The sequence below is a fragment of the Lepidochelys olivacea genome (assembly GCF_965140295.1).
Source record: "Lepidochelys olivacea isolate rLepOli2 genome assembly, chromosome: 2".
Classification (NCBI taxonomy): Eukaryota; Metazoa; Chordata; order Testudines; family Cheloniidae; genus Lepidochelys; species Lepidochelys olivacea.
This window is the reverse complement of record NC_140412.1, coordinates 100,790,572-100,803,393: the sequence shown is the minus strand read 5'-3', so window position 1 is coordinate 100,803,393 and position 12,822 is coordinate 100,790,572. Positions and strand designations below refer to the sequence as shown.

Below are 12,822 nucleotides of genomic sequence, written 5' to 3'. Positions count from 1 at the left end.
GTTCAGTATCACTTTCTCTCTATTTTATTTACTTGAGACTTTCAATCTGTAGTCATGCCAAAAAGAATATATACAGCTTCTGTAGGGAAAAAAACAAACATTAAATCAATGGTTATACCTCAACCCCTAATTTGTTAAAATAAATCTTAAGAAAATAGCACACCACTTAATTAATTCTGATTCTTTTTTTCTCATTAAACTACTTTGGACTTTAAAAAACCATGAAGTAACAGCTTTAAAGATATGCAGGGGATGCACCTCCGGGGATGCATTCTTGGCTTCCTTTGTACAAGTATGGAATCCCTCAGAGCCTAGTTTTCTGTTCTAGTTTTTAAATGCTGCTCTGGTAACACATTTTTGTGCTGGACAAAATGGATACATTTTCCTGCATTTGAGTTCAATAAACTTGTGGAGTATGTTTGGGGCAGTAAGTTGTTTCATTGGAATTATTTCCCTATGTTTTCCCAAGGGACCATCAACCTAGTCAGCTCATGGTACTGTTTACACGCACAAGCTGCCTTATTCCCTTTTGTGCACTTGGTCTGAACTCTGTAGTACGATGTGGATATAACATTTATACTTTCTTAGTAATCTTCAGTGTGTTTTTAATTCTGGGATGATATATGCTCCTTCAACTAGTAAAATCAACCATGAAAAAATTCAATATGAATTTTATACAAACCACTAATATAAACAATGTTGGGGGCATTGTTTCAGGCCAGCAGTACTGCCCAGTGGCAATACTCCAGACTGCTGGCGAGAGTCTGTGGCCACTTTGCCTAGCTGCTAGAGCCAGTGATAATGTCATCCAATGGCAAGAGTTTTGGCTGCCGGGCTTAGCGGCTAGAGCCAATGGTGGTGTTGCCCAAGGGCGAAAGCCGATGTTTGGGGGTAGGGGAATGCGAGCACATCCTACTGCACCAGGTTCCAATCCAGGATCCTTCAAAACAATGGTCCAGTTATATGGCCTAAGGGTGGATGCCCTTATGCCTGCTCCCTGGGTCACTTCCTACCCATTTCTGTTCCTCCATCTGTGCCACAGGTCTGGGGGTTCCCCTCACTGTCTTTTCAGGTCATGCTCCAAAGCATCTTCCCTTATCTGCAGCAACTCATCACCCTTGGCCTCTACTGTTGAAAGGCTTGCAGAAACTTGACTGTGAGGCCTGGGCCTGGCTGCTTGGAGCCACAGTGGCTTCTCTGCTGGAGGCTGCAGCACCCAACTGCTCTTCTGTTCAGTCAGCCTAGACTCAGCTGCTCCCTTTTGAATCTTCCCTCCTTTGGGATCAGGCCCAGCGGGGGCAAAGGGGTGTGACTTCCTCTGGCCAGAGCAACGCCTTAACCCTCATCTCACCAGTATGAGGTTTGTGTCTCCTCATTACAGACAGACAGGCTCCCATTTAAAAAAAACACCCTCTTCCTTAGCCTGTAACACATCCTGTGGCACAGAGCATGGTACAGAAGTGAAGCAAAGAGCGGAAGAATCAATTTGGCTTCTTTTGGTCATTTAAACAAAAAAAGTGTCCCTTAAGCCTCTGCTGAAGAACAGAGATATTTGCCTCATCAAATAGGCAAAAGAGATTCACATCTAAGGGCACCACAACTGAAGCATGAACATCTGCAGCTCTGAAGGTTTGTTACTAGTCATTTTGGCCTGGTCTCTAAAGCACCTGACGATCAAGGAGATACCTGGTACCAAACTGGCATTGTTTTCCATTTAATAGACAGTGGCTGCAATATGAAGCTCTGCCATACAACTACTCCCCATAGCTATGTAGGGACTGCTTTGCAGCCCAAAATCCCCACAGTACTGAGTACTACAATCAATTCCCCTCTGCTTGGTTAGCGCCAGGACCAGGTCCTATATGTCTGACTAGCTCAGAAGTTTGTACCTCCCTCATTCTATTTGGAAACTACCAAATTTTATTGCCTTTCATCTGAATTCACCTTGTCAGGCCATGCAATACTGTGATGCATATTCATAGCTGCATCTGCAATAAAGTCTCTGTGGATTATCATCTTATTTTATCTCAATATCAAACACACAGGCTGCACATCAATGAACATGTAGTTTTCTAGATTTTGTATGTCATTTTTTATTGAAGTGCTGTTGCGAAATATAAACAAAAAAAATAATTCTGCAATGTTGGAAGACTATAGTAGGGGTTCTGAGTAGAAATACTATCCAGCATTAAATTAGTTGTATAACTATTCTTTCCTATCTCATGCCTTTTTGCCATAAAGGATGACACTACTTTAAAATTTGGTTCACTTCAAATCCTATTATATTTCCATTATAAATACACTGATAGTGACCAACTCTCTACTGGCCCCAGTTACACCTGTGCAACCCCACTGCCTTCAATGAGATTCCATAGATGTAAGTAAGGGAGTAAGATTGTGCATCACTCGGCATTCATTTGTACACTGACTGTGCATTATTCAGCACTATTCAAGAACTGGCACAGTGAAAGAACCAAATTACTATCTATTATCTTCAATTACAATAGTTCTTCTAGGGTAGGCCTCAATGTCCACAAATATGTAACGGTACTCATATCTTCTGCTTTCAGGATTCTGTAATAAGGAAAAACATGCAAGGGTTATTTTTTCCCCCTTTAGTAGTTTAAGCATCAGGTGATGCTGGTTATCTGTAACTAATTGAGACAATTTTACCTCTTTCACTTCCACATGGACTGTCCCTTGCTTTCCACGTTCTGAGCCCTCGATGTAGAACTTCAAGCGCATGTATTTCAATCCATCTTTTACATACTCAATGTGACTAGAAAAAGTAACAAGAAAACATGTTACACATTCTGTGTATTGCAGTTTGAGAAACCATGTACATTGCAGGCATGATTATGTGAAGTGAAACAGCTGTACTCACAGCAATTTTGTCTCAATATGTGATCTTACCTACATGTCAATGCCAAATTGTAATTGTATGGACAGAAGGTCTTAACGCTCACTTGTTAGATATAAGATAAAGGTTCCAGACTGCACTTTTTTAAAAACTATGTGGCTGCCTTGATATTTTAATGAATTGTATTTGAGTTAACACTCTCATCTAGAAAAGTTGCTTAGCTATGTTGGGAAGGAATGTAGTATGTAGTCCAGTGCTTTCAAGAGACACTGGCATGATCATTTAAGCAGAAAAGTTGTTTAACATAGGACCATTTTAGATATCTGAGCAACTACTGTTTCGGTCCCATTTTCAGATCAATTCTGTGGATTCTAGCCATACAGATGTGCACTCAATATCAGTCGTCCGTTGGGAGTTAAAATCAAGAGCAAGAATGCAGAGGTTGATACGTTACTCTACTATTAAATACTAGAAAACAAAAATTAATGCTTATGCATAATGGTGGTTGACTCCAGTTTTATTCAGCTTCAGGAAGTCGGTACATAGGGAAGAAGAAAAACAAACAACAACACAAAAGCCAGTGGTTTTATTGGCTCTGAAGTTTAACTTTGATAGACTTGGTGGCCGATTAAAGATTACTTGCTTGTAGATGTCAAATCTTAAAAGTTTCATTTTGCTGAACTCTTACTACTCAACAGCCAACCAGGAGTGTGGAATAAGCCAGGACTTTTTTGTCAGGCATGGTGGCACTATATAGCTAGTTCCTCCTGCTTGGAGCTATTTCTCTTGAGGTCACTAATTAGATCCCATTGGGAGATGCTAATTTCCTTTATGCTAATGAAGGACTTCCCCATTCTGGTAACTTTGGGTTCAGAAAGGCCAGAGATCCAAAACTATACCCAGTGAGCAGGCCCATAGGTATTCTGAGACTCATGAGATCATGGGTCAGGCCACAGACTTTATTGCAACCTTCCTCAAAAGTCTTGACTCAAAAATAACTTAAAAAAAATGCACAGCTAGCAAAAAGTTGGAACTGAAATCTTAGGAACCAAGATTACCTCTTCAGTCAGCTATGGCCTGAGAAGGACAGTTCCTGTTTTTACAGACAGATGCTTAAAACTTCCCTTTTACATTTTAGTATTCAGCAGCTCAACTGTGAACAGCATTTCTGACACACAATCTGGTAAAAAAAAAATTAATCTTTAAGTGGGAGAAGAATTCTTTTCCTTTAAAAAGAACAAAAACACCCTTCAATTTTGGGGTTCAGTTTTTCTACACAGGCCCATCAATCTGCCTCACACTAAATCCGTTTTGGTAAACTGAAGCCCAAAGGCCCGCATGAAGATTGAGATCTAAGCGCATTGGGCACCGTACTAAGCCATAAGAAGTCCATGCCCCCAAAGTGCTTATAATTTAATTTAAGAAGAGCTAGTGCAAGTGAATATGACAAATAAGAGAGAAGTGGGAATGTAATACATTCTCACACTTTCAGAGGACTACATCCATTTCAAAGGTGTTGTCGGAGATCAAAATGATTACTGTATAGTATGTGCGTAGTGTCAAATGTGAAGAACTATATGACTGAAAAGTGGTCAGTGTTGGACATAAACAGACATTCTGCTGTATCATATTAAAGCTTTTACACAGCATGTTAATTTTAGTATTCTACCACTAAGGTGTTTCTTTAGTTTTCTGCTAGTCTTACAAGAGAAGGAATTAGACCAATTGGAACAGAGGACCTTCGTGCATCTTTACAGTTAGGAGAAGGAAAATAAACCAGTCATTGACTGACTTAAAAAAAGAAGAAAAAAAGACCCTTTTCCAGCCTTCTCTCTTCCTTTAAAAATAAAATGCTTTTCTAGGTGGCAGTTCAGGACAGGGTCTAGCTACTCTTTAAACACAACGGACCGCACCATAATACTTTACAATTTATACAAATAATTCTGTGAGTTAAATGATCAGCACAACTATAAACAGAAGATGAAAAATATTGCGACTGTGTTTGTAACCCTAATAACTCAAATTCTGAGCCTTCAGAAAGATGAACTTGGAAAAAATCTTCCACCTAAAATTGTTCTCAAATGTTCTTTAACCCTAGAAAACACTTGCTATGTGCCATGTAAGTAGCCCTACAAAAAAGGTTGCTCAGTTCTTTTTATAAATGACAGAGCTCAAATATATCCTATGCAGCTAATTTAGTCTAGATGTAAATCTTGACCCAAAGCGTCTTTGCAGAAATAGGTGTTTGTACAGAACAAATGCAAACAGTACCTGACAAGCTGTCGTCTTCCTCGTCGCGTTGGCTCACCATAACCTTTAATGGGTTCACCAAAAACACCTATTACCTAAGAAAAAGAACAGAGATGAGGTATAGCATGTCTAAAGGGTCACATTCAAACACATACTCCAGTGTCATCCCACCTCTTCATCTGAAATCATTTTTGTTTCACCAAATGCTTCTCGTATACGATTGATTGTGACAACCCAAGAATTTAGGAAACAAACTAGAAGACAGCAGCAGATTCATATCAAATAGTATTTCTATATTTCAATGGATTTCTTTATCAACTAATTTCAGAGTAGCAGCCGTGTCAGTCTGTATTTGCAAAAGGAAAATACACCTTAGAGACTAACCAATTTATTTGAGCATAAGCTTTCGTGAGCTACAGCTCACTTCATCGGATGCATTCAGTGGAAAATACAGTGGGGAGATTTATATACATAGAGAACATGAAACAATAATTCAATTATCCTTAAAATCCTATAAAGATCTGCATTATGGGCATCTATCTTAGCTGACAGAATTCTAACTTTTACTTGTACTGTATGTATACTATTTACTTTAGTCTTCCCAGGTTTACACTATACAAAGAAAGAAAGAGCAAAAATGCACTCCCATCTCATCAGAGACATTGTCTCAGAGTATTTCAAAGTTTCAGTTTTAAATCTAATAATCTAAATAGCAATGATTCCTTTTATTAAAAACTACAAACAAAAGGTTTTGTCATTTCTATAAATCCGGTTCCAAAGCACAGCAAGAAATCAGCCAGGTGTTTAAACCTAGTTTAGTCAGATCAGAGAGGAAGCATGATTTTGTGGTATGCCACCGGAATGAGGTTATCATTTTTATAAGCCTAGTTCCAAAGTATATATCTCTATTTTTATCTTTCTAATATTTTTGCTATTTCTAGATGAATCCCACCGACACCCTAGTAATCTTGTCTGGAAGGCTATTACACACATTTATGGCTTTGTCTGAATATGTGATTTTTAAGGTCTAGCTTTGAGTTGATTTTTATTTATATCTAGCTATCCTACACAACTTCATAGTCTTATTACTGTTAACTTCATCCTTCCCTCCCTTCTATTTATTAAAATCCCTTTGTTTCAAATTACACTAAGTTTTTTGGGTGAGGGGGAAATGTCTTCCTGAATATCTATACAGCAACTAACTCAATGGTGTTCTGATCTTAATGTGACTCTTGTGCAGTACCACAGTATAAGAGTATATCATTTGGTGAAGAAAGCAGTCAGAAACTACATGATGTACTTTTGTGGGCCCCAATTCCCCACTATACTGAATTATGTGTGTGACTGAGTCAACTGGAATTTTCTTTGGAGCTTAATGGTTCAAATCTTCCATTCAAAGAGCATGGAAAACAGCAATTAATAAGAAATCCTTTTGTTCAACTGTGAAACTGTAATTTAGGTTTGAACAACAACCTCTGGGTGAGATCTGCATTTCTCCAAGGCATCGCCATAGATCTTACTGGGACTGGAGGAAGAGAATAGTTCCTTAAAAATCACATAGAACAAACCACCTGAAATAGAGGGAAACAAAAGCAAATAAAATGAGAACTAAACTAATTTGATGAACAATAATGAATACAAAATATTTATAGGGCATATGGGCTTTTTATATAACCTGTAACACCAATCCCAACGAGCACCACTATTAAGTAGGTGAAATCCCTTCCAGCTTCTTTCACTGTAATAGAGAGAAAAAATATAGTAGTTACAATGTCAGTTAATAAGATTAGCATAATTGTATCATATAAATAATTTTCTTCTCTTCTCTGTGCCAGTCTAAGATTCAATTAGCATTTTGGTAAGTAAGTCTCATACTGATAAGGGGGAAAAAAGTCAGCTTTTAGTCCATTCCTTCTGTTATGCCTCAGCAGTAAAATAAAGAGACCATGAAAAGTTTGTCAGTTCCAGAAGAATTTTTTTTAAACCTTTCAATGAGTTTAAACCCAGAACAACCTGTGCTATTGCTCTCACGTTGACATACAAAGCCATTTTCTTTGAAGTTTTAGTAATACATTTTCAGCTGCAAAGTATTCAAGCTGCAATCTAACATTCATTTATAGCAATTTTTTTTAACAAAAGTATGGGGGAAAGAGTCAACACTACTGACAAAGAGACTGTGAATGAGGACTTATCAAGTATGTGAACTATAAATGGCAAAGACGCCACAAAACCATATCCTTTATTTAGTCAATTGTAATTTATTTATAATATTTCATCGTGTACAAGAGTAAGAAGTCTTATTATGAGACCTCATTACAACCTCTGCTATAAAAGCTTGCTTGAGAAGTGGGAAGAGATCACCAATTTGTGTGGATTATAAGGTGTGCTTTTTAGCAAAGTTCAAATTAGTGAGGAAACTTTAATAACCTCTTTTCCTTCCACTTTCCACAGCTGCCTTATCACCTGAGAAGGTTTTGTCCAGAGAAAAAAGTCCTTTCACTTTCTGAAGCTGTGTAACAATCACTTCTTGCTCGAAGGAATGAATGGGAGGAACTAGGGATCATATGATGGAACGGCCATCATTCATTACATAATTACAACCATAATAAATAATAATAATGTTAGAAATAGATAACTGAATTACTATAATTCCAAGAAAAGCCCTCTCATCCTACTCTACCTCTAAGCAAAGTATTTCATTTTTATTTCACTAGTAGTGGAACTAAACAGAAAAAACTGCTAGAGCCTTTAGGGAACTAAATTGGCTTGCTGTAATAAAAACTACATGTTGTAACTGCTTGACGGATGCTCAAATCATTCAAGATCTTAAGACATTACATTCTGATACTCACTTATGTCCATCAATGAAAATGGAATCTCTTTGGCCTCAGAGAAATAAGATCACATGGTTTAGCATTGTATTTATTCTATTGACGATTTAAGCAAAGAATTATGAATGCCCAAGGCAGTTCCTGGGGATTAATACCTAGTTGAGACACCTCAAACTTGGGATCTCCAAACATGGACCACATCAAAGCCTCTTATGGCCATCTTCCTTCCCATTTGGAACAACATGGACTGCCTCCCCTTCCATTGGTGATCAAATGACAACGTTGATGGCAACTACAGTATCTTAATTATGTACATGGAAATGCACTATTAGGAAAGCATTCACTATTTTTAAGATGTACCAGTTGTAAAGTAGGAGGTAGTACCTGTGATCAGCCAACTCTGCTGGCAACCAGCAAATGGACCACTGTTTGGAAACCGTCTCTTAGGTCACTAAACCCAGCCATTCTTAATCTTCAGGACATAGAATTTATGCGGGCACTTATAGACAACAAATTCCAATTCAGTGAGAAGAGTTTGAGCCACCTCTACATTCCATTCAGTTTTTTTCCATTTGAACTGATGGATGATGATGTTCAACCTTAGACCATCATTATGGCCATGTGGAAGAAATCCACAAAAGTGAGTTACAGTTTCCATATTAAATAGGAATTGATGAAACTGATATAAAAAATCAATATATAGATGTGGAAATTATTAGCTACAAAGCCCTTTTTCTTCCCACCCAAACTAAAAGAAAAAATATTTTGTTATGTCAATAAGAAAATTTCATGTGTGCATTGGAAGAAGAAAATGATTTTAGAAGAGTTAATTAACAGTCTATTTGAATTTGTATCAGCCTTCAACCTATGTGTTACTGCAATTTTTTTCCAGGGTCTCTGAACCAGGTATCTTCCCTGTTTTCCCATCTATGATCCATCTTGGGTGGCACTTTGTAGAAGCAGAATGTGGACACTCTGCTTGGAAAATGTACTTTTACTTCACCTCCTGGCTTCCTGTTCCATGGGGATGTGGGGACAGCAGGGCTGGGGTGGAACCAAAAGCTGACTGCAGGCAGGCAAAAGGCAAGGGAATGGGAATGTAGTGGTAAACTTATGCAAGCGGGGGGGGGGGGGGGGTCCAGCCATAACTGGGGAGATAGATGGAGAGGCACTGTGTGTTACTTAAGAGGATCCTACAAAATATATTAGGCTTACTCCAATTAGTCTAAATATAAGAGGCCAGCCACTTAGCTGTTTAGTATGCATTAGAAAGTGTGTGATGGAATGCAAAATACAAGCCGAAATTTGCACAAGTGGAGCAGTACTGTCCTGTCTGTCAAACATACACAGGAAAGTTTTCCAAAAAAACAAAATCCCTATTGCTAACAACATCATTAAAGTTGAACTTGAATTAGCAACTCATGGACTTTATTTTTTCTCTAATGTAGACATGTATTCAGAGTCCTCCCCCCACCCTCAAACACCTGATGCATCAGATTCTTCCCTCATATGCACAGATACCACTCCCAATAAAGTCAAGAAGAGCTGTAAGGGGGAATCCAAGGGAAATTTTACCCTGTGTGTGGGTAATATACACATACAAGTAAAAAGTTAACGCCCTATGAAGTAGTCATGCAAAACAATGCAGTGTGTACACCAGAGAATGAGTTGCAGCTGTGGGAACCACAGTTTTTAATTCCTCAATTCTGGTTGCCTAAAATCTCAATTGTAAGGGTGCAGCTAGTTCCTGCAGGAACAATCTCTAGAAACAATGCAGGCTGCGACTAACTAATACTGGACATAGGCCCACTTACCTTTCTGAGCAGCCGACACGGGTGCTCCTCCTTTTTGACTTCTTTGCACCGATACTTGTTTACTTTTATTCCCAGCTCTCAGGGACCCCTCCTGGGTCCAGATATTTTGTTTAGCACCTTGGAAAAACATACGAGGGCGCAACACAGATTCTCTGTGAGCAACTTCCTGCCCCCACCTAAAACACCGCGAAGTCCTTAGAAACACCTTCCCATGGGGTGCAAGCAACCACTTTCCTGGAGAGCCTTGTAACTTCTCGCTGCATTGAATAACTCGCATAAACGAAGCAGAAAACATGATGAGGCAAAACAAGTCTTAATATGTTACCAACAACTAAGATCTATGCAGATTAGTTGAACTAAGGCGTCCCTTGACTGCTGCATAGATCTAGCCTACTGTAGTCTGCACCTACGCCACACATGCATAGTGTGTGCACGGAAGGTGCAGCCCTTATGATGAAACAGAATTAGAGCAATCTCTCACTTTGAGTTTTACTTTTACCTTGTTGATTTACTTTAATTGAGAAACCTACATTACCCTTTGCTCGCTGACATTTGCAACTTCCTCGCCATTGCGTTTGCAAAGTTCTCTGGAAAAAAAAAATACCACGAGGCCCTGGGAATTGTAGTTCACAGAAATTCTCTTCACGTCCACGGTTAATAGTGGCTTCAAAGAAAAATGACTACAACTACCATAATGCAAAGCGCCACCCCCTGCTGTTGAAATCAAATTACATGTGACACAAAACTATTGTACTTTCAATCCGCTGGTTCGGGTACAAATAGCACATAACGAAGTGGTAGGGGAGGCTGGACTTTTTATTACCTCCTTTAACTATAAGGGCTTGTGAATGAAAAATAGCGTGTTTTGGTAGTGTTTCTTCTCTTTTGATTTTTTTTTAATATTTCCAATGATCTTCTCCTTAGAAAAACATTATGACCTTGCAATAATGCAAACTGTTCAGGTTTTTTTCAAATAAAGTGGTAAAAATACAAATTTATATATAAAGTCTGCTGCAGTTTCCACGGTATGCATCCGATGAAGTGAGCTGTAGCTCACGAAAGCTCATGCTCAAATAAATTGGTTAGTCTCTAAGGTGCCACAAGTACTCCTTTTCTTTTTACAAAGATTTAAGTACACCTTTAGTCTCATTGTCTTTGCAGGATCTAAGGTTGTCATTTCTTTATGGAAACTGGTGGATGCAAAATCTATTTTAAAAGGCCCCGATCCAGCAACTGGGTCAGCATAGATGTAACTCTGCCCCTATGATTCAAATTCTATTCATTATTTTTCCTCATTTGAATAATTCCTTTGTGGTCAGCATGTACATAAAACTCATACACAATCATGTACATATTTATTAATTAAACTCAGTCAGTAAATAACTGTAGAAAGCCACCACTCAAAAACAGCTGTAAAGATTTTACTCAAACTTTCTAGGAAAATTCACACTCAACAGGAATTTGTTTAAAGAAGTTCTGAGCAATGAAAAAGCAGGAGTCATAATGACAGCTGGAATTCAGTCACAACTTTAGTCTCTGCTGCCTCTAGCATGGACGCTATAATGATGATAATAAAAACAATAACAGAATTTTACTTTAAAACATCTTTAAGAATCTATGCTATCCTGTTCGATAAACAGAGTTGCAATCCTTTATGTCCAAACGGACATATTGAGATGGTGTGTCCAAATGGACTATTGAGATGGTGGCTCATTGTTTATAAATTCTTTGTAATATTAGATGTATTTTAATATTTTCTTTAGGCCCTATCTACATAAAACTTTCATTGGAGTTTATATCCAGTGCTTAATAACCAATAATACCTACCATCTTTATAGTGCTTTACATTTTCAAAGCACTTTACAGCCTTGCTGTTAAACTCAGTTGGAAGTCCCATGTAGATGGGACTTTTGGTGCAAAATTTGAATCCAAACTTCTCCAAAATTTGGGGGTTGTGACAAAGTCAGTCTTGACAGACATAAAAGAGCAGTCCTGTTGGATTCTGGGAAGTGGGCTAAAGGACCTCTCGCCCCCTCCCAGGATGAGGTGAAGCAGGTACCCTGCCACAGGGTGTTCAGATGCCGAGTTTTGGTTTACTCCAATATAGCGATGAGGGGACATCTCTAAATTTGGATTCTGGGCTTTCAGTGAATCTATCTCCAGTTAGGTGTAGTGATAAGAACTACATTTCACCTTACGTAATAATATATTGGCTTTATACGTATGTCTCCTTCTACTGGGTGAGTGCAATGACTATACTAACCTATTATCCCTCACACTTCTACTTCTGCCAAATAACCTCACACTGAATTTACTCCCTGCTGGTGGCTGTAGTAGGTAGTGCCTGTCTGAATATTACCACGGTTACCCTGAGATCCCTATGTATTTATGTATACAGCTCCATAAGTTCCCTTCTCTGTTACAAATGTAATGGTTTTCTTTGGTCCAGTCTGTATCATGTACCTAGCACACTTTAGGTTGCTGTATAAATAAGTTAAGAAGATCACCAAAACCAATAATAATATACTAATAAAAATACTTTGGTGGTCACAAAACCACAACCCCCAGCATGGTTATTATGGAGGTACCAATTGCAGCTTGGTAGCTTAGGAGTTTTGCACTTAAAGCTGACATTCAACCCTTTTGTAATGTATAAAAATTATACATTACTCTTTTACTCAATTACTCTTTGAAAATAGGTTGCATTTCTGAGAATTTACAAGTAAATCCATTAATTAGTTTAGGAATTCAAATTAATAAAAAGTTGGGTCTTTTAAAAATTAACTATATGTCAAACTGATTTTTTTTTGGTCCCAGATTAGCTCAATAACAATACACAGATGCTTCAAACTCCCCACATAGTTTAAATTCACAGAAATCTTATGCGTAGGCCTCTTTTGGTGGGTTTTAAAGGACTGATAATAATTTTTTCCCAATTAGTCTTCACAACTGCAAGTTTCTCCTTCAGCAGAGGCTGAACAATAAAGTTCTGCTACAGAGAATTCCACCCAGAGCTGCCCTCTTTCAAAATGACTGCCATCTCCCATTGTTCTCAATGAGCCTGAAG

The 12,822-nt window shown here is 38.3% G+C and overlaps 1 protein-coding gene across 2 annotated transcripts; it reads right to left on the bottom strand.

Moving 5' to 3' along the window:
* Positions 1–10,350, bottom strand: TIMM21 (translocase of inner mitochondrial membrane 21). Of its 2 annotated transcripts, XM_084619085.1 has the most exons (7): positions 9,756–10,350; positions 6,786–6,848; positions 6,584–6,681; positions 5,132–5,205; positions 2,674–2,779; positions 2,503–2,574; positions 1–79 (listed from the first exon to the last, which is right to left on the bottom strand). In XM_084619085.1, the coding sequence occupies exons 1-7, from the start codon at positions 10,048–10,050 to the stop codon at positions 53–55; spliced, it is 735 nt and encodes a 244-aa protein (XP_084475211.1). In that variant the 5' UTR covers positions 10,051–10,350; the 3' UTR covers positions 1–52. The 2 variants fall into 2 exon arrangements, with proteins under 2 accessions (XP_084475211.1, XP_084475212.1); XM_084619086.1 differs by lacking the exon at positions 1–79 and having other exon boundaries at positions 2,073–2,574.
* Positions 10,351–12,822: the final 2,472 nt, after the last annotated feature.